Source organism: Hypanus sabinus, chromosome 13, assembly GCF_030144855.1.
Source record: "Hypanus sabinus isolate sHypSab1 chromosome 13, sHypSab1.hap1, whole genome shotgun sequence".
Lineage (NCBI taxonomy): Eukaryota > Metazoa > Chordata > Chondrichthyes > Myliobatiformes > Dasyatidae > Hypanus > Hypanus sabinus.
In genome coordinates, this window is record NC_082718.1 from 21139970 (window position 1) to 21166901 (window position 26932).

Here is a 26932-nt window from a genome sequence, read left to right on the forward strand (position 1 = left end):
ACACACTCAGTGTTTTAGGAACAGCTTCTTCCCCTCTGACATCAGGTTTCTGAACGGATGACAAATCGACCCATGAACACTATCTCACTATTTTTGCTCTCTTTTCTACTACTTACTCAACTTTTAAAATACACTTCTTATTGTTATTTATGTACTGCACTGTACTGTTGCCACAGAACAACAGAATTCCCTACGTATGTCAGTGATATTAAACCTGATTCTGACTCTCGACAGAGAAACGTGAGTCGGCAGTTCTGGTCAAAGACTCTTCATTCGGACGTTCTCGGATCTGCAAAACGTTAACTGTTTCTCTGTCTACAGATGCTGCCTGACCTGCTTCCTTGCTTCCAGCAGTTTCTGCATTTCATTCAGATTTCCAACGCAGAGTCATTCCTTATGGAAACAGACCCTTTGGACAGATGGCCCACGCCAAGCAAGATGCCTGTCCAAGCTAGTCAGATATGACAGCATTTGGCCTAAATCCTTCTAAACCTTTCCCATCCAAATACCAGTTGTCATTGTACCTGCCTTATCCACTTCCTCTGGCGGCTCATTCCGCATATGTACCACCCTCTCTGTGAAAAAGAACATAGAACGTAGAGCATCAAACTGTGCAGCACAGTACGGGCCCTCTTAACCTACTCCACAATCAATTGAACTCTTCCCTCCGACACAACCCATAACCTTCCCGTGTTCTTGACATGGAAGCTTTAGAGAGGGAGCAGAGGCGATTTACCCAGATGCTGCCTGGATTTAGAGAGTGTGTCTTATGATGGAAGGTTTAGCAAACTGGGGTCTTTCTCTTTGGTGTGAGTGAGGATAAGAGGTGACTTGATAGGGACGGACTGCATACGAGTGGTCAGCCAGCATCTTTTTCCCATGGTGGAAATGGCTAATACAAGAGGGCTTTTAAGAAGATAGAAAGAAATAATAGGTATCCTTTTACACAGGGAGTGGTGGATACATGGAACTCACTGCCAGGGGTGGTGGTAGAGACAGATACATTTAAGACATTTAAGAGACTCTTAAATAGCACGTAGATGAAAGAAAAATGGAGTGTTCTATGGCAGGGAAGGATTAGATTGATCTTGTAATAGGTTAAAAGGTTAGCACAACATTGTGGGCCGAAGGGCCTGTACTGCGCTGTACTATTCTATGTTTCCAGAAGCTCTCCACACAACCACAGCTGTTCCCTGCTGAGTCAGCACCCGCAATTTACGAGGGTGTAGGTTTATTTTTAGTGCTTCTGTCGTAATTCAATCCAGCATAACTCGAGAGGTCTGGAACGTGCAGTCTGCAATGGCGCAGGAGCCAAAAGCCCTCAACACACAAAGCAGCGGGAGGAGCAGGAGCATGCAGAGTTATGAATCAGGAGCTGGGAACTTGTGTGTAGCTGCCACGTACTGTTCACCTCGGGGGACACGTGCGGTCAATCGAAGATTTGAAATTCAAGGTCATTTATCACTGGTATGTTGAAACATATAATGAAATGTGTTAACAACCAGCACACCCGAAAAGCCCCAGCTCAATCAACCTTTCCTCATAAAACTCTAATTCAGGCAGCATCCTGGTAAATCTCCTCTGAACCCTCTCTAAATATTCCACAGCTTTCCTATAATGAGACAACCAGTACTGAACACAATACTCCAAATGTGGTCTAACCAGTTTTATAGAGCTCAGCATTACCTCATGGCTCTCGAGCCCAATCCCCCGATGAATGACGTCCAACGGAACATATGCCTTCATAACCATCTTATCGACAACTTTGATATCAATAACAATTCACGGAACCCAAGATCCCTCTTCTTCTCCACACTGCTAAGAATCCTACTGCTTGTGTCAAAAAGAACCCATACACAACACATTGTGCACTATTGTTGTGTTCTCTGTCCTTTCCCTTTTCAGCTTCCTTCTCCACATGGTCTAATCACCATGGTCTGGTATGGTAATTCCAATGCACAGGAATACATAGAGTAGTGAACACAAGAAGATGCTGGAAATTCAGAGGAACACACACAACATGCTGGAGGAACTCAGCAGGTCAGGCAGCACCTATGGAGGGGAATAAACAGTCAACTTTTGTGGCCGAGACCCTTCATCAGGACTGGAAATAGAGGAGAGGAGCACAAGCTGATAGGTGAGACCAGGTGAGGGGGAAGGCAGGTTGGTGGAGGAGAGGGGATGAAGTGAGAAGCTGGGAGGTGATAGGTAGAAGTTGTAAAGGGCTGAAGAAGATGGAATTTGATAGGAGAGGTGGGTGCACCAGAGGAGAAAGTGAAGGTAGAGGAGCACCAGAGGGAGGTAATGGCAGGTGAGGAAAAGAGATGGGGTGAGAGGGAAGCCAGAATAGAGAAAGCAAAAGGAAGGGGGGGGTGTGGGTTGGAGAAATCACTGAAAATTGGAGAAATTGATGTTCATGCCATCAGATTGGAGGCTACTCAGATGGAATATGAGATGCTGCTCCTCCAGCTTGAATAAGGCCTCATCGTTGTAGTAGAAGGCATGTCAGAATGGGATTGGGAAGTTGAATTGAAACAGTTTGCCACTGGAGATCCTGTCATTTGCAATGGACAAGTGAAGATGCTTAAAGAAGTGGCCCCCCAACCAGTGTTAGGTCTCACCAATGTAGAGGAGGTAAATGAGCCTAGTAGAGTTGCAGGTCAAATGTCGCCTCATTGGGAAGGATCTCGGCCCAAAACTTTGGCTGTTTTTCTCCACCATAAATGCTGCATGACCTGCTGTGTGCGTCACTCAAGATTCCCAGCATCATGTGTAATTGACATCACTTCATTTGATTGATGTCTTGGAATGACCCAATAGCAATGGTAGTGGGATGGAAAGAGAATTAGTTTAAAAACTCCTGTCTTAAAAAAGGCAAACGGTTCCCAAACAGAAAGTACTTAAGGGTCACAAAAACCAAGATAACAAAAATACTGGTAAAAATAATATATTCACGTTTTCGACCAAGGTGAACTTCTGTTAAGTAGATTCTGAGTTTAAGGAGCTGAGTGATAGTTTTGATGTGACTTAAAAGGTTTCAAAATTCAAAGTAAATTTATTATCAAACTACATATGTGTTACCATGTATTACCTTGAGATTCTTTTTCTTTTGCAGACATTTACAGGAAAAAAACAAATAAAATAGGATTTCCCAAAAAACTGCATAAACTGACAGAGAATGACAGAACAACCAATGTGCAAAAGGAGGCAAACTGTGTAAATAAAAATCCTTACAATCCATATAAATTTATGTGATGTCCAGCTTCTACTGTGAGTTCGGGTTAGCAGAGGCTCTGGTGTCGCACATACCCAGGGCTGACTTGTCAGAGATCAGTGTCAATTTACCCCTGTGTATGTAGATAAGCAGGCCCACAGACCACATGGAGAGTGGCAACATGGAGAGAGGTCTCTAACAGTGAAAGGACTGGCTCTTGATTGGAGAGATATCCAGAGCGTAGTGGCCAGCATAACAGCAGCAGCGACCTATGTGCAATTCATGCAATTGACTGTAAGGAATTTGAATGTGATCACGTGGGTTTGCTCCATGTGCTCCAGTTTCCTCCCACATTCCAAAGACTTACAGGTAAGTTGTGGGTACGCTATGTTGGCGCCAGAAGTATGGCAGCTTTCGTGAGTTGCCCCCCAGTATAACCTTGGACTGCGTTTGCAGTTGGTGCATTTCACTGTATGTTTCCCTGTTTCGATGCACTTGTGACAAATAAAGCTAATCTTTAATCCTTAATCTTGAACTGGGGCTGTGCTCTTTTCCACAGAGGCTGCCTGGCCTGCTGAGTTCCTCCAGTATTTTGTGTTTGTTGCTCGGATTTCCGGCATCTGCAGTTTTTTTCTTGTTTGTGATGGGACTTAAGTCGCCTGGTGACAGTAGTGAGAACAGATCATGGCTTGGATGGGACTTTGATGATGGATTCTGCTGTCTGGTGGCAAATCTTATGATGGTGATGAATTGGCATATAGGAGGGAAATTGAAAATCTAGTTGAATGGCGCCACAACAACAATGTCTCTCTCAACACCAGCAAAACCAAAGAGCTGATTATGGAGTACAGCAGGAAGCTGGAGGTCAATGAATCAGTCCACATTAAGGGATCAGAGCTGGAGAGGGACAGTAACTTCCAATTTTTTGGCACTAACATATCAGAGGACCTGCGCTGGGATCACAACATAAGTATCATTACAAAGAAGTCACAGCCGAGCCACTACTATCCTAGAGGTTTGCATGTCACCAAAAACCTTGACAAACTTCGATAGCTGCACAGTGGAGGGTATCCTATCATCACAGCCTGGTATGGAAACAGCAACTCGCGGGAAGAGAAGCTGCTGGATACAGCCCTGTCCATCACAGGCAAAGCCCTGCCGACCAGTGAGCACACTTGTAAGTACATGGAACGCTGCCACAAGAATGCGGCATCCATCCGGAAAGATCTCCACCATCCAGGCCCTGCTCCCCTCTCACAGCTGCCAGCGGCCAGGAGGTACGGCAGCATTAGGACTTGCACCACCAGACTCAGGAACGTTTATAACCCTACAACCATTAGGCTGCAGAACAGCATGGAAAACTTTAATCCCCACTGCTCTGAACTGAGTGAGTAACCTACAGACCCAATTTCAAGCACTCTGGTTGGCATCCATCTGTCTCAAAGGACAATGGATGATGAACATCATCTCAGGCCTGGGCGGAAGGTATGGAGATCCTGAGATGCCCAGTCATCAAGATCCCTCTCTCGATCTCACCAGTGTAGTCTAAAGGAAAGCTTACGAAACAATAAGTTTGGCTGCAAGAGCTGCCAGAAGGATGTTCAACATCTTCCAGCCGCCTTAGGGGCTCCACTCAGGACTTCCTGTCCATGTGTGCTCCCCTAGCCCTTGTCTTCCCCGAGGCTGCCCACAAGGCAGGGGGGCTATTTACCTATAGCAGGGGATCTGGTTCGTGAGCACCAGGCTGTGTCCACACACCGATGGGCCTGCGTGCAGGGGCCAGACCTCCTCCCTGCCCTCTGTAGTTCAGTTTCTGTGTGTCGCTCTTTACAACACATTTAACTCTTACATGTGACTCTTTACAATACACCTAATGCACTCAGTATTATTTTTTGTTTGCACAGTATGTCTTCTTTTGCATATTTTTGCATATCTTCGTCTGTTTATGTATAGTTTCGAATAAAATTCTATTTTTTTCCTGTAAATGCCCGAGAGTAAATAAATTTCAAGGTAGCATATGGTAACATACACACAGTGGTCACTTAATTAGGTACACTTGTACACCTGCTCATTAACATAAATAACTAATCAGCCAATCACGTGGCAACAACTCAATACATAAAAGCACGCAGACATGGTCAAGAGGTTCATTTGTTGGTTAGATCTAAGATCAGAATGGGGAAGGAAATGTGATCTAAGTGACTTTGACTGTGGAATGATTCTGGTGCCAGACAGGGTGGTTTGAGTATCTCAGAAACTGCTGATCTCCTGGGACTTCCACACACAACAGTCTTCTAGAGTTTATAGAGAATGGTGCAAAGTACAAAAAGAAATCCAGTCTGTGGCAGTCATGTAGATGAAACTGCCTTGTTAATGAGACAGGTCAGAGGAGAATGGCCAGACTGGTTCAAGCTGACAGGAAGGTGACAGTAACTCAAATAGCCATGCAATGCAACAATGACATATGGAAAAGTGTCTCTGAACACACATCATGTCGAACCTTGAAGTGGATGGGCTACAGCGGCAGAAGACCATGAACATACACTCGGTGGCCACTTTATTAGTTACAGGAGGTACCTAATAAAATAGCCACTGAGTGCATATGTATAGATATTTTGAACTTTGAACCTTGAGGAAAGGTTCATGACATTTTAATTTCCTCATTTGTTCCCAGGTCTGGGAGGAGAAAGGTACAGACACATGGAGGGACATGCATAATTTTCCAAATACTTGCTTATTTTATGAGAGGAAGTAATATTTTTCATTGAAAGAAGTGTCAGCTTAACTCAATGGGCCTCACCTTTGCCTGTTAGTCAGAAGGATTCGGGTTAAGGGATGTGCACGGTGATGCAGTTGGTAGAGTTCCTGCCCCACAGCTCTGGAGACCCAGGTTGGATCCTGACCTCAGGTGCTCTCTGTGCATGGGGTTTGCACATTCTCCCTGTAACCGCATGGAGTCACCCAGGTGCACTGGTTTCCCCCCACATCCTATTACGTGGGGGTTGGTAGGCCATCCCTTTTTCTTAAGAGCATCATTCCTAATGGGGTGCAGGCTGTCAAAAGCAGTTCGTCAGAGTCCTCTGTCCTGGGCGGATAGATAGTTGAAGAGTCCTGTGGCTTCCTCTTCTAGGCAAAGATCTTTCCTCTTTCAGGGATGAGATACTTGAAGCTTCTGGTGGCTCGGGGCTCTTACAGGATGGGGTTGCTAGCTCTATGCCCAACCCTTCTCTTTTCAGAGCCAAGCATGGGACTGTCCATAGCGGAGTTTGGTAGGTTAACTGACTGCTAGAAATTAGCGCTATTTTGTAGGAGACTGAAGGGGAGTTGAAGGCGGTATGTGTGGGAATAAATTACAGAAAATAAGAGAGGGTAATGGAATGACTCTATGAGCCAGCAGAGGGCTGATGGGCTGATCGGCCTGCTTCTCCTTTGTAAAGGACTAAGGAAATGTTCACCATGCTAGCCACTGTGACTGAATTAATGTAAACAAAGCCTCAAATCGATTTGTAAGATACCAAAGACAGTATTGCGTCATCTCAAATAAAGTGTGGCATTTATTCATGAGGTCAAAGTCAAATTAAATTTATTTCTAAAGTATGTAGATGTCACCATGTACTACCCTGAGATTCACTTTCTTGGGGACATTCACAGAAAGAAAAAGAAATATAATCGTATCAATGATAAACTACACACAAAGACTGACAAACAACCACCGTGCAAAAGAAGACAAACTGCAAAAACAAATAAATAAAGAAGGACATAAGTAAATAAATAAAACTGAGAACAAGAGTTGTAGAATCCTTGAAAGTGAGTCCATAGGTCGTAGAATCAGTTCAGAATGAATTACCCACACTGGTTCAGGAGCCTGATGGTGTAGGGTAATTAGCTCTCTACCTCTTGTATTTGCAAAATACACTTCCGCAGCTTCCAGAGACAGTGAATAAAATAACTGGAAAGACATTGGGTGAACTGCTGCATAGGCCATTGTTAACCAGTCCTTATGGCCTATGTGCAGATGAAGTCCTGTGAATCCATTAATTACAGAGGCATTTAAGCACTGTCTACATTAGTCTATAAACTGGGAGACTGCTGTTTCATTGCTCCCTGGGTCCTGATGCTGGAGAATTAATGACCTGAGAGACCAGGCTATGTTGACAAAGTGCAGATAACGATATAAATGCTTCCAGGCCTAGGAGTGAACCAACAACCAGACAGTGGAGCAGCAGGGTGTGGATTGCTGTAGAACAGCTTGCCTTCAGCTGGTTTCTGCCAGAACAGAACTCAAATGCTAATCCTACCACGGTTCGACATGGAAACAGTTTGGAACTGAGGTTTCAAATGGACCTTACTAAAACCAAGATAGGACATTATTACGTCTGTACTGAAGTCATAACATGGCGCATTTTGTGACATGGTTCATTGGAGTCGGAATGGACTGCAAATTCCCACCAGATCGTCTCAGCAGGCATGCACATAAATGTCTGATATAAAGTTCCATATTAACTTTCGATGGGATGGATAACTGTTGGCATAAGGCAGACTGGAGTCTCACCACCGGCTGTCTGGTGTGGAGTCAGATCAGCATACGTGTAGGCCCCAGGAGAGCGCACACATGTGCTCTATAGATACGTGTAACTGGCTTGTAGTAACTGCTTGAATGGATAGAAGTACAGCTGACTGGCAGGAGGCAAAGAGGGGCCCTTTTCTGGTTGGCTGCCGGTGACTAGTTGTGTTCTGCAGGGGCCGCTGTTGGGTCTGCTTCCTTTCATATGGCATGTCAATAATTTGGATGATAGAATTCATGGATTTGTGGCCAAGTTTGCAGATGATACAAAGATAGGTGGAGGGCAGGTAATGTTTACGAAGCAGAGAGTCTGCATAAGGACTAGACAGATTTGAAAAATGCGCAGAGAAATGGAAAATGGAGTACAGTGTGGAGAAGTGAATGGTCATGTAGTATGGAATAACGGGAACCAAATTCAGAAATCAGAGCTGCAAAGAGACTTCAGAGTTCTCATGCAGGATCCTCTAAAGGTTAACTTGCAGGTTGAATTGGTAGTAAGGAAGGCAAATGCAATATTAACATTCATTTCGAGTGGACTGGAATATGAAAACAAGGATGTAATGCTGAGGCTTCATAAGGCATTGGTCAGATTGCACTTGGAGTATTGTGAGCAGTTGTGGGTCCCTTAACTATGGAAGGATGTGCTGGTGTTGGAAGAAGTCCACAGGAGGTTCACGAGAATGACCTCTGAAATGAAAAGGTTACACATAAGGTGTGTGCTTGCTGGAGTTTAGAAGACTGACTAGGGATCTCATTTTATCCTATTGAATATTGAAAGGTCTAGGTAGAGTGGATGTGGAGAGGATGTCTCCTATTGTGGGGCATCCCTTTAGAACAGAAATGAGAAGGACCTTCTTAAGCCAGAGAGTGCTGAATCTGTGGAATTCACAGATTCACAGGTTGCCGCAGGGGGCTGTGCAGGCCAAATCATTGGGTATATTTAAAGTGGAGGTTGATAGGTTCTTGATTAATGAGGATGTCAGAGGTTACTGGAGGATTCTACTGGGAGAATGGGGTTGAGAGAGATAATGAATCAGCCATGACAAAATGGCAGAGCGAATCCAATGGGCCAACAGCCTAATTCTGCTCCTATGTCGTGGTCTTATGGTCTAAAATTCCATATTTGGTCAATGTCTAAATGTGGTGGGACCCTGTACTTTTGAAGGAATGAGGCAAGCAGTAGTGGAAATAGAACAAAGGCCATCTTGTCACCAATAACTGGAAACTTGGGCATTGCAACTTGTGAAATGGATCATTCCGGTCTGAATGATAGAACATCCCGGACATTCACCCTTCTGCCCCATCCCACTGGGCACTGACACATAAACCTGAAAGCACATGCCACTAGGCTCAAGGATATCTTCAATCCCACTGTCATATGACTTTTGAACAGTCTCTTAAACTCTTGATCTTTCAATCTGACTCATCATTGTCATGCACCTTACTGTCTACCTGCACTTTCACAATAACGGTAACACTATATTTAACTGTTACTCCTTTTTCCTTTGTACTACTGCTTTGTGATGTCGCTTTGAAATAAACTGTGCAAAGGAGTGCATGTCATTGCATCTCAATACATGAACGACTATTTTGTGTCAGTCTTCGTGGTGGAGGACACGTCCAATATGCCAAAGAAGGGTGTTATGGATGAAATGGGAGTTGAGGACCTCAATAAAATCACTGTCACTAAAGAGACAGTGATGAGCAAACTAGAGGGTCTAAAGGTAGGTAAGTCCCCTGGTACGGATGGGATGCATCCCAGAGTGCTGAAGGCATTGGCGGAGGTTATAGTAGATGTGTTGGTAATCATTTATCAGAACTCTCTAGACTCTAGGCAGGTCCCAGCGGACTGGAAGACAGCAAATGTCACACCACTTTTTTAAAAAGGATGTAGGCAAAAGACGGGCAACTATAGGCCAATTAGCTTAACATCTGTAGTCGAGAAAATGCTTGAAACTGTCGTTAAGGAAGAAATAGCAAAGCATTTAGAAAGGAGTGCTTTCATTAGACAAACACAGCATGGATTCAGAAAGGGCAGGTCCTGTTTGACAAACTTACTGGAGTTCTTTAAGGATGTAATGAGTGCAACGGATGGAGGGGAACAGGTGGATATCACATACTTGGATTTCCAGAAGGCATTTGATAAGGTGCCAAAAAAGAAAGTTATAAATAAGATATGGATGCATGGAGTCGGAGGAAGTGTATTGGCATGGATAGTGGTTTGGTTAACCAATGGAAGGCATAGAGTTGGTATAAATGAGTGTTTCTCCAGTTGGTGGTGAGTGGGGGGGGTGCCGCAGGGGTCGGTGCTGGGCCCGCAGCTGGTTACCATCTACATTGATGATTTGGAAGAGGGGACTGAGTGTAGCGTAGCAAAATTTGCTGATGATACTAATCTGAGTGGAAAAGTAAATTGTACAGAGGATGTGGAGAGTCTGCAGAGGGATATAGATAGGTTAAGTGAGTGGGCCAAGGTCTGGCAGATGGAATACAACATTGGTAAAAGTCAGATCATCCACTTTGGAAGGAATAATATTATTTAAATGGTGAAAGATTGCAGCATGTTGTTGTGTAGAGGGACTTGGGAGTGCTTGTGCATGAATCACAAAAAGTTGACTCGCAGGTACAACAGGTTATTAAGAAGTCAAACGGAATGTTGGCCTTCATTGCTAAAGGGATTGAATTCAAGAGCAGGGAGGTCATGCTGCAACTATACAGGGTACTGGTGAGGCCGTACCTGGAGTACTGTGTGCAGTTCTGGTCTCCATACTTGAGGAAGGACATACTGGCTTTGGAGGCAGTGCAGAGGAGGTTCACCAGGTTGATTCCAGGGATGAAGGGGTTAACCTATGAGGGGAGATTGAGTCACCTGGGACCATACTCTGTGGAGTTCAGAAGAATGAGAGGGGATCTTATAGAAACATACAAAATTTTGAAAGGGATGAATGAGAGAGAAGTAGGAAAGTTGTTTCCATTGGTAGGTGAGACTAGAACTAGGGGACATTGCCTCAAGATTCAAGGGAGAAGATTTAGGATGGAGATGAGGAGAAACTGTTTTTCCCAGAGAGTGGTGAATCTGTGGAATTCTCTGCCCAGGGAAGCAGTTGAGGCTTCTTCACTAAATATATTTAAGAAACAGTTAGATAGGTTTTTACATAGTAGGGGAATTAAGGGTTATGGGGAAAAGGCAGGTAGATGGAGCTGAGTTTACAGACAGATCAGCCATGATCGTACGGAATGGCGGGGCAGGCTCGATGGGCCAGGTGGCCTACTCCTACTCCTACTCCTATTTCTTATGTTCTTGTGCCAACATGATCAAAGACTCACCCACCCCAGTCATTGTCTCTTCTCCTCGCTCCCATTGGGTAGAAGATACAAAGGACTGAAAGCACTTACACCAGGCTCAAGCACTTCTTCTATCTCACTGTTGCAAGAATATTGACTGGTTCCTGCTGTTATAAGATGGACTCTTGACTTCATAATTTCCCTCATTATGACCTTGTGGCTTATTGTCTGCCTGCTATGTTCTCAGTATTATTTATTTTTTTACTTGCACAATTTGTCTTTCTGTTGTTTGTAATTCTTTGTTTATGTACATTTTTTGATAAGTTCCATTGAATTTCTTTATTTTCCTGTAAATACCTGCAAGAGAATGAATCTCATGCTAGTATGTGGTAAATATTTTACTTTGACTTTTCACTGCACTTTCTCTGCAATTGTAAATGTATTCTGCATTCTGTTATTGTTTTCCATTGTACAACCTCAATGTACTATTGTAATGAATTCATTATCTGTTGGAAAAATACGCAAGACTAATACTGTATTTCAGTCCATGTGACAATAATAAACCAATTCATCAGTTTACCAATTGAAGCTTTGGTGAAGAGCTTGGCTTTGAAGTTAAAGCAGTACACTCAGTGGTCACTTCATTAGATACCTCCTGCACCTAATAGAGAGGCCACAGAGTGTGTGTTCATGGTCTTCTGCTGCTATAGCCCATCCAATGTTGTATGTTCAGAGATGTTCATCTACATATCACTGTTGTAACGTGTGGTCACTTGGGTTACTGTCAGCTTGAACCAGTCTGTCCATTTTCCTCTGACCTCTCTCATCAACAATTTTTATCCACAGAACTGCTGCTTACTGGATACAGGTCTCCCCCACAATCCAAAGGTAGAGCGTTCCTTTGAAACCATTTGTAGACCGAAATGCCGTAAAGCGAAGAAGCAATTACCACTAATTTATATAGGAAAAATTTTTAAGCGTTCCCAGACCCAAAAAATAACCTACCAAATCAGACCAAATAACACATAAAACCTAAAATAACACTAACATATAATAAAAGCAGGAATGATATGATAAATATACACCTTATATAAAGTAGAAATATTGTATCTATGGTGTAGTTTTACTTATGAAAATTGGGAAGACAGCGAGCCAAAGTTGATTTGGAAAAAAAAATCAGCACGTACACGCATGCGCAAGCAACTGCCCGCACAAGGTTTCACAGTCATTGTAGTCTTTCTTGAGGCAAACACACATATAAAGCGGGCGTCTTTTTCTCGTAAAAGCAAAAATCCTCTTTGGTTAGCGAAAAGAGGTACTAATGTAGGTCTTTCATAACAGCAAGTTGTCGTAAAGCGAAAGTTCAAAAAACAGGGGACACCTGTATTTTATTTGTTGTTTGTACCATTCTCTGTAAACCCCAGAGACTATTATGTATCAAATTCCCAGGAGATCAGCAGTTCCTGAGATACTCAAACCACCCCGTCTGGCACCAACGTTCCAGTCAAAGTCACATAGATCACATTTCTTTCCCATTCTGATATTGGACCTAACCAACAACTAAACCTCTTGACCATGCCTGCATGCTTTTATACACTGAATTGCTGGGATATGATTGGATGATTAGATGTTTGCATTAATGAGCAGGTGTACAAGTGTACCCAATGAAGTGGCCACTGACTGTAGATTTGCTTTGGGAAACTAAAGGGCTGGAGCAACACAATAAAATTCTGGAGGAACTCAGTGGGTCAGGCAGCATCTGTGGATGGAATAGACGGATGATGTTTCAGGCTGAGGCAGTTCATTTGGTTTTGAGGCCAGCAATAGCAGTATTCTAGGTAGAGTATTATGCAAACTGATTTCAATGGTAATAGCACTTCACGTGCTTTTTCCCATTGATGCCAACCTGTAAGTGGACCCTACATTCCTTACGACATAGAGTGCAAACTTTAATGGAAAATATCTAAATAATCACTTGACCATCTCCTACACAAAAACATGTCCTCCTGCCTTTAGAGGTGTTGACATGTACCTTGTTGTAGTGGGCAAGGCAAACCCTCAAACCACAGGGTTTATTTAAAGAAAGGACACACAATTCTTCAGCGTCCTTCGAAGCATCAGGACATCCTGAAGTTTCAAAGCCAAAAAAGTTCCTTCAAAGTAATGGAGGCTGTAGGTCTAAGATGAGGGAGTTTAATTTTAAAGGTGATGTGTGTGGGGCTGGCATTTTACACAGAGGAGGCTGCCTTTAACACTCTGCTGGGGGTGGTGGTAGAAGCAGATAAGACGGTAAAGATTAAGAGGCATTTAGACAGATACATGAACAGGAAGGGGCTGCAGGGATGTGAACCATGCACTGCAAATTGGGATTAGTTTGCATTGTCACCACAAACATGATGGGCCGGAGGGCCTCCACCTGTGCTGTAAATGTAATAATTGTTTGCAACTTAGAGGCGTGTTTTTGTATTTATTATTATAACCTATGGTAATTTTTAGGTACTGCTGCAGCAAAACAACAAATTTCACAATACATGTCAGAGAATATAAACATGATTCTGATTCTGAAATGTTAAGGCTCCATTGTACAGGATGGCAAGAGGCTGCAGGGGGCTGCTGCCTCAGCCAGCTCCTCCCCAGCATCAAAAGCATCTTCAACATGCGGTGGCTGAAGAGGGCAGCATGCTCCATGAAGGACCTCACCGCCTGTGACATGCCCTCTTCTCATTACTAGCATCGGGGAGGAGGTACAGGTCTACTTTCAACAATTCATGAACAGCTTCTTCCCCTCCACCATCAGATTTACAAATTGTCCATTAAACCCTGGACACTACTTGTTATTCCTTTTTTTAAACACTATTTATGTACTTTGTAATTTATAATAATTTAATATCTTTGCCACAAAGCAACACATTCACATAAATCTGATTCCGAATCTGCATTTTCTTTTGCATAAATCCAACCAATGCATTGTGCAAAACCCACCTCTTACATGCTTTGACAAGCAAATGAACAGATTCATCGCCCTACTGCCTTGCTATTGCACATTTTTCACAGAAACATATTCGAAGCTTGCTGCTATTTACTGGAGATGCTGATTATCTGGAATCGTGGAAGGAAGAGAAAGAGGGAGATGGGGAGAGAGAGAGAGAAAAAAAAGAATGTCAGATGAAAAAAGAATAAAGAGACAGGAAGGAAAGATTGAGAAAATGAAGTTAAAAAAGGAGGGGAGCAAAAGAGACAAAAGAACTCTGAGAACCGAGATAAAAGGAAAGAGAAAAACAAAGCAAGGGAGAGAGAGATAGATAGAGATAGAGAGAGGGGAAGGAAGAGGGAGAGAAAGAGAGAGAAAGTGTGTGTGAGAGAGAGAAAGAATATGCAAAAACAAAAATAAATTTAAAAAATGTTGGTCCTTCAGATTTTTGAACCTGTTCTGCCATTAAATAACTTTTGACCTGATTGTAATCTTAGCTCCTAATTCCTGTGTATCTGTAAGTAGACCTTATACACCCTTGTTATCAAAGGTCTAGCCACCTCACGTGAAAATCTTCAAATATGCTGCATCCCAGCATCACTTCAGGAAGGAATTTCAAAAGACTCACCACTCACTGAGAGAAAAATATTTGCCATATTTTTGACAAATACGTGACCCTATATTTTTAGTCAGTAATTGGACCTTGCAGAGGAGAAGGTGTCCTCTCCACACACGTGTCAAGGTAACTCAGAACATTTTGCTTCAATCAAGTCACCCAAATGAGAGCAGAAGCAAGGCCAGCATCTACAGACTTGGAGAAATCAGACTTAGACAACCCAACCTTCTCTGAACCTCCTCCAATGCATGATAATTCTTCCTTCAACAAGGAATCCAATAGTCCGGGCATGACCTCCCCACCCCCATTCTAACCACATTCCACCAGAGTACCTTCAAGAGTTTCCTGGCCAGCCGTATCACTGTCTGGTATGGGAACTGCAAGGCATCTGACCACAAGATCCTTCAATGGATTGTATGGCTTGCCGAGAGAATCAGTGGGGTCTCTCTCCACCCCCTCCCCACCCACCCAAGACATATGCAAGAAATGCTGCATCTTCAAAGCCCTCAGCATTGTCAAGGACTCCTCCCATCCATCCCATAATCTCTCTGACCTCCTTCTGTCAGGCAGGAGGTACCACAGAATAAGGAAAAGGACTGTTAGTCTCCTCCCAGGCTATGAAACTTCAAAACACCCTGCTACTACCCAGTATACATTATTTATAACAGTGCCAGTAGTGTTATATGACTGGCACTGTTACACTATTTATATTTAACCGTATGTCGTATGTGCACTTTAAGTCAACTTGTACAACTACAGAAATTTTTGACCTGTTAATATTTTTGTGTGGATATTATTTTATGTGCTGTATGTAATATATTTACTGAGTTTTGCACCTCCATCGCAGAGGAACATTGTTTCATTTAACTGTATAAATGTTTACAATTGAATGATAATAAACTTGAACTTGAACTTGATCTCACCAACGGCAGGTACAAATGAGGCAAAACCCCACTCTTGTGCTCAGTTTTCCCTGGTGATACATAGCAATAGGGAAAAAAAGACAGAAATAAAAGTTGGAGAAAATGAGAGGGAAAGAGGATGCGAATAAAAAAGCAAGGCAAAGAGAAAAAGAAAGAGCGAGAAGGTGAGATAAACTGAGGGAGAGTAAAAGAACAGGAGAAAAGTAAGAGAGAGGGACAGCTGTGATGGCTTTGATTAAACCCAGAGTGTAATGGTTTGCATAGAAGTGGTGTTTTACAGAGTTACTTGAGCAGTGTGGTAAGTCAGCAGCAGTTCAAGGAGTTTGGGAACACAAATAGGAGTAGAAAGGGATTATAATCAGTTAGAAAACAAAAGGAATCCAGCTTACCAGGGATGCCTCAATGCTTGCTCGCACGTGTAACGTTTGTTTGGGTCCTTTTCCATCAAGCGTTTGATAAAATCTTTAGCTGAAAAAGAGTTATGGATGAGAGTGAGTCCTTTGCCTATGACACGACACTTGGATTTATTTGTTAATGTGGCGATACAGCCGTTAGTGAAATCAAGTTCAAGTAGACCTGTCTGGCCCTTCGAACCACACCACCTCAGCAACCCCTGACAAACCCGATTAACCCTAACCTAACTGTGGGACAATTTGCAGTTACCTATTAACCTGCCCAGTACACCTTTGGACAGTGGGAGGAAACCAGAGCACCTGAAGAAAATCCACGCATTCCACGGGGAGGATATACGAGGGGTGATTGATAGGTTCGTGGCCTTAGGTAGAAGGAGTCAATTTTAGAAAGCTTAGCACATTTATTTTTCAACATAATCCCCTCCTACATTTACACACTTAGTCCAGCGGTTGTAGAGCATACAGGTCCACAGTGTCCACAGCAGGGGTGTTTGATAAGTTTGTGGCCTGAGGTAGAAGGAGATGAGTTTTGCAGCTCTCGTTACATGCACGTGCAATTCAGCTCTTTGAGTGATTTTGCAGAAAGATTGAAGTTAATAACTCACCTCCTCCTACCTTAGGCCACAAACTTATCAATCACCCCGATGAGTTTTTAACTTCAAACTTTCTGCATAATCACTCAAAGAGTTGAACTGCATGTGCATGTAACGAGAGCTGTGCAACTCATCTCCTTCTACCTTAGGCCACGAACTTATCAATCACCCCTCGTACAGAGACTCCTTACAGAATGAAGCTGCAATAGAACTCTGGATCATGCCGCAGAGAATATCATAACAGGGATGCTGTCATTTCTGATGCAGTTAGTTAGCGTTGTAAAGAGTCAGAATACTTGAATCTGATAGAGTTGACAGTCAGCAGCTTTCACTCAGGATGTAAAAGGCAGAGAGTTAACAGAGTGCTACATTAATTAGAGAGTGTGTGGTATGAGGATAGGCTGAGAGAGTTAGTGTTTTTCTCTTTGGAGAGAAAGAGGACGAGAGATGACTTGAAAGGGATGTATAAGATGAAAAGAAGCATGGATAGACTAGACAGCCAGAGTCTTCTACCAGGGAGGAAGTAGCTAATATGAGAGGTGATTTTCGGGTGATTGGAAGAAAGTACAGGGAAATGGCAGAGTTAGTATTTTTTACACAGAGAATGCTGAAAGCGTGGAACACCCTGCCAGGACTATGTGAGAGGGAGGGACTAGAGTGATATTGCAGGAGGTTAAAAGGTTGGCACAATATAGTGAGCCAAAGGGTCTGTACTGTGCTGCATTGTTTTACATTCTACGCTCTACGTTCTTTTATGTGTTACTGTGACCAAATTGATCACTGTACACTTTCATGGACTGTACTATACCGTTGAAGTTGTCTAAGACATTGGTGAGGCCGAATTTGAAATAATGTGTGTAGTTTTGGTCACCTACCTAGAGGAAAGATGTAAATAATGTTGAAAGAATACAAAGACAATTTACAAAGATGTTTTACAGGTCTGAAGGACCTGAGTTATAAGGAAAGATTAAGTATTTATTCCTTTATTCCTTGCAATGTAGAAGATCGAGGGGAGATTTGATAGAGGTATACAAAATTATGAAGGACATGGATAGATAGGGTAACTGCAAGCAGGCTTTTTTCCCCCAAGGTTGGGTGGGACTATTGCTAGAGGTCATGGGTTAAGGGTGAAAGGTGAAGAGTTTAAGGGGAAACGTCTTCACTCAGAGGGTTATGAGAATGTGGAATGAGCCGGCAGCACAAATGGTGCATGCGAGCTCAATTTCAACATTCAAGAGAAGTTTGGATAGGAGTTTGGAGGACTATGGTCCTGGTACAGGTCAAGGGGAGTAGAAGTTTAAATGGTTCAGCAGAGACTAGATGGGCTGAAGGGCCTGTTTCTGTGCTGTACTTTTCTATGATTCTACATTCCCTAAAAGTGTTTTGCACATCCCTTTCAGGAGCCACTGATGTGTGTTCAAAGTGTATCCCTGATCATGTTTTAGATGAGCGGATCTGCAGGCAGCTTACACGCGGCCTTCTTCCCCACACAAAGCCAATTTCCCCTCCTGACCATCCTTAGCCTCTCCCTGCTTCACCAATCACCCAGGGGTTCACCAATAACCCCTACCCCACCCCTCTCACCACCGTCGAGGGCCCTACTCATCCAGGTGAGGCAGCCATTCACATAAGCAAATTCCCGGCCTTCATTTATTGCATTCGATTCTCCTGATGGCACCTCCTCTACATGAGCGAGACCAGGTGACCATTTCGCTCAGCGCTTTCATCTCCATCGGCAGTCTTGATCTCCTGGTTGTCAGTTATATTAGTTCCCCTCTCCTGTCCCACGCCAACTTGTTTGTCCTCGGCCTACTCCACTGTAAGGGTGAAGCTAAACACAAACTAGAGAAATAGCACCTCATATCCGCCATGGTTAGTCTACAACTCTGTGGAAGGTCCATTGAATTCTCCTGTTCTGGTAACCTGCTGCCTTTCTGTTCCGTTTCTCTCTCCCCCGACCTAACCAGTTCTTCCTATAGCCACCACGGCCCCCATCACCAAGTCTCTTCCCACTGCCCCACCTACTCCATCTGCCTAAGCCCTACACACTCCTCCCACTGGGTCCCCTCCCCCCCACCGTTCCCATCTGCCCTCCACATCTCCCTCACTTTGTTCCATCTCCACCTTCCTCTCATCTCAGATTGCACCATTTGCAGCCCGATGTCACCTCCACCTCCCACCTCACAGCCTCTGTCACTTTTCCCACTCTCCCCTCCTCACCTGGATCATTTGCCATCTCTTGCCCCACCCCTTTCCCTCACCAACCTCCCCTTCATTTTTCAGTCCAGATGAAGGTTCTCAACCTGAATCGTGGACTCTCTATTTCCCTTCTGTTCCACTAAGTTCCTCCAGCTTTTTGTGTATTCTGAAAAAAGGGGTTCTACCATGAGTGGTACCTGGGTGAGACTTCGCATTTTGTCCACGTGGAGTGGGTATCAAGAGAGTTTGGAAGTTGCTAAGAGAGTGGCGCAGCTGGTAGAGCAATCCTGACTTCAGGCATTGTCAGTGTAGGATTTTCTACATTCTCCCTGTGACCACATAGCTGCAGTTTCCTCCCACATCCCAAAGTCATTACAGAATCATAGAACACTCCAGCACAAAGACAGGCCCTTCAGCCCATCGAGTCCATGGCAAGCTATTATTCTGCCTACTCCCATCGATCTCCATATTCCTCCCATCCATGTATCTACCCAGCCTTCTCTTAAATGTTGAAATCGAACCTGTGTCCATCATTTCCGGTAGCAACTCGTTGCACACAAGTGAAAAGTTCACCCTCATGTTCACCGTTCACCTTCACCCATGACTTCTAGCTCTGGTCTCACCCAACCTCAGTGAAAAAAAAAACCTGCTTGCATTTATCCCATCTTTACCCTTCAGAATTTTGGATACTGCTATTAAATCTCCCTTCGTTCTTTTGCCTTCTGTGTGGGAAGCTGGGTTAATGGGCCGTTGTACAATTGGACCTAGTGTGTGGATGAGTGGTGGTATCTGGGAGGAGTTGACGAGAAAGGGGGGAGAGTGAATGGGTTAGGCTGGGTCGAGAAATGTGGTCTGTTGGGAGGGTGACACAGCCACGTGGTGGTTAGCATAATGCTGTAAAGTGCCAACGATCCAGGTTAAATTCCGCTGCTGTCTGTACAGAGTTTCTACATTCTCCTTGTGACCCGCGTGGCCTTCAGTTTCCTCCCATATTCCATTAACGTACAGGTTAGTCGGTTCATTAGTCACATAGATGTAATTCAGCTATGAAAACTCAATGGGCCAAGCTGCATCTCTAACTTAAAAATATTAAAAAACAAGACAATGTACAAGGGTTCATGGATCGCACAGATGGACTGTTATCTTTAAATAAAAATGACTAAATAAACTCTGAAGATTGCAACAAAGTGTGCAGCCAGTTTGAAAGGCCAAGTGGATAGCTCCTGGCCCTATTTGCTATCTCCTTAAGAGCATCCAGGTCTAACAAGTGGGAGCAAGGCATTCACCAGACACTTGGTGTCAAGCACTATGGAGAGGGGCATTGTGTTGAAAACCTTCCCTACTGTCTACGCCTCTGCCCCTGACAGCATGGTGGTCATAACCTGGTGTCCCTTTTCATGGTACCACTCTCCTTGACACGTCTAGGAAACTACAAAAAGTCCTCAACTATTGGTGAAATGTTTTGTTAAGAAACTCAGGCGCGTGCAGAATCTTGCCAGACAACTGCTCCACTTCAGTTTGGAGGTGGTACTTATTTGCTTTGTGTGTTAACGCAGAATTCCACTCGCTGGCAGTTGGACAAATTGCCAGTGGTTAATTAACTTCCCCAGCTTTTAAAAATAGAAACTCTCTCCCATCAGTTTGAACTCAGAGACACAACAGAGACAGTTTCCCACGGAAAGCTCCAGACAGAAGTGCAGGAACCACCAAAACATCCAGAGAAAGGGTAAGGGACTATTGGCCTTTGTAGCCAGCTCTATCCATCTAGTAGATCACATGCAGTCCTGCCCATTCTCACTCTAATTGTCTTAATTCCCAAGATTCTGTCGATCTCCATTCTAGAACATACGCACATACAGAAACAAGCCCTTCAGCCCACCGTGTCTGAGCAGAACACAGAACATAGAATACTATAGCACAGTACAAGCCTCTTGACCCACGAAGTTGTACCAACCTTTTAACCAACTCCAAAGTCACTCTAACCCTCCCCTCCCGCATACCCCTCCATTCATCTATCATCTATGTTTCTAACTAAGAGTTTCTTAATTGCCTCTAATGTATTTGCCTCCACCACAACCCCTGGCACCCACCACTCTCTGTGTAAAAGAATTTACCTCTGACATCCCCCCATACTTCCCCGGGAAAAAGTCTCCTTACACTCTACCAATGCCTCTTACTATCTTGCTGAGTCACCTTTCCTCCTCCTTCTTTTCAAAGAGAGTAGCCTTAGCTCACTCTGTCCTCATAAGATGTTCTCTCTAATGCAGGCAGCATCCTGGTAAGCCTCCTCTGCACCCTCTCTAAAGCTTCCTCATCCTTCCTACGATAAGGTAACCAGAGCTGAACACAATATTCCAAGTGTGTTCTAAGAATAGTTTTATAGAGCTGCAACACAGTTCTTGAACTCGTTCTTCCAAAAAATGAAGGTAAGCATTCCATACACCTTCTTAACATGATGACAAATAGAACTCAAACCCTCCTGCCTGCACATTATCCATCCTCCTCCATTCCCTGTACATTCATGTGTCTGTCCAACAGCCTCTTAAACATCACGATTGTATCTGCTTCCAGGCAGCCATCACTCTGTGCGTGTAAAATAATCTGTTCCACATATCTCCTTTAAACCTTTCCCTCTCACTATCAATGCATGTCCTCTAGTAGTTCACATAAATACTTTGGATAAAATCTCTGACTATTTACACCATCCATACCTCTCAAAATTCTATAAACTTCTATCAGGTCGCCTCTTAGCTGTCAATGAAAACCACACCAGTTTGTCCAAGCTCTTCTTGTAGTTCATATCCTCTAATCCAGGCAGCACTTTGGTTCACTTTTCTGCATCCACATTCTTGTAATGAGAAGACTGGAGCTGACCGCAATGCTGAGCTTTCACAGGCCCAGGAGTTGGGAGATTCAGGACCCACTGTGTACACTTTCTTTCTATCATCGTTCTAATGGTGGGAATGTGACCGCCCTGGCTGGGGGAGTTAGTATCTCAGGTTTACTCTGTCAATTCACTTCTATTAGTTCGTGAGATTACTGACCATACTTCTAAAAGGTTCAAAGGTTCATTTTACTATCAAAGTGTGTATGCAAAATACAACTCTGAGACTCATCTTCTCCAGATAGCCATGAAATACAGGAAACCTTGCAAGCCATCAAAAGAAAAGACATCAAACCCCTCCCGCACAAAAAAAGAAAAAGAAACAAAACTCGCAAACCCCAAACTCTGCAACTCCTTGCACCAAAATTAACAGGTTGCCCACCCAGACGCTGCAGCTAAAACATCAAACCCCTAACCCCGTGCAAAAAAAACCCAGCAACAATAATATTAAACCTCCAACCCCACTCTCACACACGAAAATCTAACAGATCTCTCACACAGAAAAACACCCACAAGAAAATCAGACCCCAAATCTCTGATCCCTATCCCACCCAAAAGAGTAGCGTATCACACCGCCCCCGCCCCCCGCCAACTGGCAACAAGAAAGAAAATGCAGAAAAACCGAAGGAGAAAAATATAAATTACAGTCCGTGCCAATAATCACATATGTCTCCGAATTTCAAAATCATCCTCCATCAGCATCGAGGAGAGCGATAGTTTGAACTCAGTCCTTCCACGTGGCCTTCATCCACCAAGACGTCCCGCCCAATGCGGCCTCTCAACCTCCAGCTCAACTCAAGGGAAAATATGCCCTGACATTACAGGCCTAGGCTGCACAGTACTGATCCCTGTCTACTCAAACTACAACCAACCAAAACAAAGCACGCCTCGTCTACTCTACACAGGCCTGGTCTACACAATACAGGCCCAGCTTATGTAACACTAGCCTGGTCTAATCAAGCCAGACTGAGTCTACTCAAGCCAGGCTGAATCTACACAACACAGGCCCAGTCGGCATAACACAAGTCTAGTCTACACAATACAGGCCTAGTTTACACAACACAGGTCCACTCTACAGAACACGAGCCCCCTCTCCACAACCCAGGTTCAGTTTGTACATCGACGACTACATTGGCACTGCCTCCTGCTCGCATGCTGAGCTCGTTGACTTCATTAACTTTGCCTCCAACTTTCACCCTGCCCTCAAATTTACCTGGTCCATTTCCAACACCTCCCTCCCCTTTCTTGATCTATCTGTCTCCATCTCTGGAGACGGTTTATCTACTGATATCTACTATAAGCCTACAGACTTTCACAGCTACCTGGACTATTCCTCTTCCCACCCTGTCTCTTGCAAAAATGCTATCCCCTTCTCACAATTCCTCCATCTCCACCACATCTGCTCTCAGGATGCAGCTTTTCATTCCAGGATGAAGGAGATGTCTTCCTTTTTTAAACAAAGGGGCTTCCCTTCTTTCACCATCAACTCTGCTCTCAAACGCATCTCTCCCATTTCCCACACATCTGCCCTCACCCCATCCACCTGCCACCCCACACGGGATAGGGTTCCCCTTGTCCTCACCTACCACCCCACCAGCCTCCAGGTCCAACGTATAATTCTCCGTAACTTCTGCCACCTCCAACGGGATCCCACTACCAAGCACATCTTTCCTTCCCCCCCCCCCCTTTCTGCTTTCCGCAGGGATCGCTCCCTACGCGACTCCCTTGTCCACTCGTCCCCCACATCCCTTCCCACCTATCTCCCTCCTGGCACTTATCCTTGTAAGCGGAACAAGTGCTACACCTGCCCTTACACTTCCTCCCTCACCACCGTTCCGGGCCACAGACAGTCCTTCCAGGTGAGGCGACACTTCACCTGTGAGTCGGCTGGTGTGGTATACTGCGTCTGGTGCTCCCGGTGTGGCCTTTTATATATTGGTGAGACCCGATGCAGACCGGGAGATCATTTCGCTGAACACCTACGCTCAGTCCACCAGAGAAAGCAGGATCTCCCAATGGCCACACATTTTAACTCCATGTCCCATTCCCATTCTGATATGTCTATCCATGGCCTCCTCTACTGTCAAGATGAAGCCACACTCAGGTTGAAGGAACAACACCTTATATACCCACTGGGTAGCCTCCAACCTGATGGCATGAACATTGACTTCTCTAACTTCCGTTAATGCCCCTCCTCCCCTTCTTACCCCATCCCTGACATATTTAGTTGTTTGTTTTTGTCTCTCTCTCTGCCCATCACTCTGCTGTTCTCCATCTCCCTCTGGTGCTCCCCCCTCTTCTTTCTCCCAAGGCCTCCCGTCCCATGATCCTTTCCCTTCTCCAGCTCTGTATCACTTTCACCAATCACCTTTCCAGCTCTTAGCTTCATCCCACCCGCTCCGGTCTTCTCCTATCATTTCCCATTTCCCCCTCCCCCCACTACTTTCAAATCTCTTAGTATCTGTCTCTTCAGTTAGTCCTGACGAAGGGTCTCGGCCCAAAACGTCGACAGCGCTTCTCCCTATAGATGCTGCCTGGCCTGCTGTGTTCCACCAGCATTTTGTGTGTGTTGTTGTTTGAATTTCTAGCATCTGCAGATTTCCTCGTGTTTGTTCTTCAGTTTTTTACTCTGCAGCAGTAATCTATTCAATGTAGACACAGTGTATTTCATGCAATGACATAGAGTGTGTGCTGTTTTTGATCCTTTTAACCAATTTGCCCATGAGGTCAGTGATTGACAGGGCAGGGTATAGGAAAATATTTGGGGCGGGAAAAGGAACAGGTGAAAGAGAAACAAATGGCTCATTAAGTCAATTCAGTGTATGGAGGTATAACAGCCAACCCCCAAAGGCTGGACAAACAGAAAGGTTTTAGCGCTAATTAGTACGTCAGTAGAAACACCGAAACCTTGAGCTCTGGTGCAGATTGATGAGAAAGACCATTGACTCAGAGTGACCCAGGCAGGACCTGGTGAGCGATACCCTCATTACCTGATCTAATTAACAAATTGCACATCCAAACGTACCAGAGTCCGAGATGTCATCCCAGTAAGGACAGTCAAACTCATATTCTGCCTTCAATATCTGCTCAAACAGTCTGGAGTCATTTTCATCGTAGAACGGAGGATAGCCGCATAACCTGGAGAAAGAGAAATCGAAGCACTGGTATTAACACTTTACCACGCGTGGAGATCATGCCTCAGTGCCTTTTTCGAAACAGACGTTTAAATTACATATTTGGTTACTCGGTTACTGACTATTAATGGAGTGAGCTTTTGATGTGGGTAGGTCCCTGAAACTCACTCCTGGAGTACAGAGGAAACTTACAAAGATGTCGCCAGATTTGAGAACCAGTGTTACAGGGAAATGTTGATGAGGCTGTGACTTTATTTTCTGGAGCATAGGAGAACGAGGAAATGAGCTTAGGGTGATGACCCCTTTGCTTGCACCTTCAGAAACACGACTGGCTGCTTTTCGATAGGCCAAGGACACGGCCCAGAAGACTAGCAGGCCTTCAGGGTGCCGGATGTTCGTGGCTCTGGAGGTGGGCAGATTCGAGGTCGGTGCCGCTGCCTGATGTGTTGTGGGAGTACACGGAAGACCGGAAGCAGCGAGCTGGCTGTGGCTGTGTGCCCAGAGACCCGAGTTCTTTGGACACAGAGCTCAGAAAAAGCAACGGAACAGACTTTTAACACCATAAATCGGCCAGTTGTTTTGTTATGTCTCCCCTCTCACTGTGAAATGGAGACACCTCTTTTTCCCTTATTAGGGAGAGAGAGAGAGAGAGCCTGTGGTATGTTAAATTACTGAGTGAATGAGTAATCTTTGGGGTACTACAAGTCTGTATCTTTATTGATGCTTTGCTACACACTACGTTGAGTACTTGGTGGGGGTGTGCCGATGCTTTTTTCTGGTGGTGGGGTCATTGCTTTGCTGCTGCTTATGTGTAGGAGGGGGAGCTGGGGGGTGCTTTGGGGTTCTAACATTTAACTATCATTCATCCGTTGGGGCACTCCTCAGTTTTCGCGGATATTTGCAAAGAAAAAAAAAATCAGGATGTATATTGTATACATTTCTCTGACGCTAAGTGTACCTATTAAATTCAATTAATAATTCGACAGAGTTAAGCAAATGATAGGGGCTATAGATAGGATAATCATGCAAGCAGGCTTTTTCCACTGAGTTTGGGTGAGATTAGAACTAGAGGTCATAGGTTAAGGGTGGAAAGTGAAACATTTAAGGGCACCTGAGGGGGAACTCCTTCACTTAGAGGGTGGTGCATCTGTGCAACACGCTGCCATTGGAAGTGGCGGATGCAACTTTAGTTGCAACATTGAAGAGAAGTTTGGATAAGTACGTGGAGAGATGGGTTGTGGAGGGCTAAGGTCCAGGTACAGGTTGATGAGATGAGGTAGAATAATAGTTCAGCATGGACAGGAAGGGCCAAAGGACCTGTTTTTGCACTATAGTGCTTTATGACTCTACAAGAATAGTGAACGTGTAAAACTATCTATCACTGAAAGCAATTGATGCCAGATTATTAAATATACTCAAAGGAAGAGATGCACATTGTTCTTAAGATACAAGGGATCGAGAGATCCAGGGAGAAAACAGGAATTTGGTACTGAACAATGCACACAAAATGCTGGAGGAATTCAGCTTGCCAGATTGCAAGTACAGAAAGGAATAAAGGGTTGACTTCTTGAGTTGAAGCCCTTCACCGAGACTCAAAAGGCAGGGGGAAGAAGCCAGAGTAAGAAGGTAGCGGGAGTGGGAAGGGGTCAGGCAAAAACGTTTGGTACTGAAGAATTTAATACTGAATTTAGATTCAAGATTGTTTATTGTCATTCTTCATTACACAAGAATAAAGGAGAACGAAATGATTGTTAATCCAGATCCAATGCTACATATAAAAATCACAATAAACGTAAAGAACACAATAAAGAACAATAAATTTAAATACATTCCTGTAAATCTAGATCCTAGAATGTAGAAGTAACTATCATATACATAGAGTGCAGGAAAAGTTTTCAAGGTTGTTGCCAGAACTAGAAGGCCTGAGTTATAGGGAGAGGATGGACAGTCTAAGTCTTTTTTCTTTGGAGTGTACGAGGATGAGGCAGAACTTGATAGAGGTTTATAAAATCTGGAAAGGCTTAGGTAAGGTGGATGGTGGGTGGGAGAGTCATGTGCTGTTGTACAGGAGAACTTAATGGGCAGAGCAGTTTTCCCCTGAACCATAATGATTCAATGATTCCATTAGATTTGAAG

At 44.2% G+C, this 26932-nt stretch overlaps 1 protein-coding gene and 1 long non-coding RNA gene across 2 annotated transcripts in view; one reads left to right on the plus strand and one right to left on the minus strand.

Annotated features, from left to right (window-relative positions):
- Positions 1-26932, minus strand: part of camk1da (calcium/calmodulin-dependent protein kinase 1Da) — a 288325-nt gene that overhangs the window by 12105 nt on the left and 249288 nt on the right. Inside the window, exons 7-8 of the mRNA XM_059987285.1 lie at positions 24688-24800; positions 15963-16041 (exon numbers count right to left, since the gene is read on the minus strand). Coding sequence (XP_059843268.1) covers positions 15963-16041; positions 24688-24800 — 192 coding nt within the window. The remainder of the gene's footprint in view (positions 1-15962; positions 16042-24687; positions 24801-26932) is intronic.
- On the plus strand, positions 20427-25776 carry LOC132403701 (uncharacterized). Its single transcript, XR_009515323.1, has 2 exons — positions 20427-20504; positions 25117-25776. It is a non-coding gene; the product is annotated as an uncharacterized LOC132403701 (long non-coding RNA).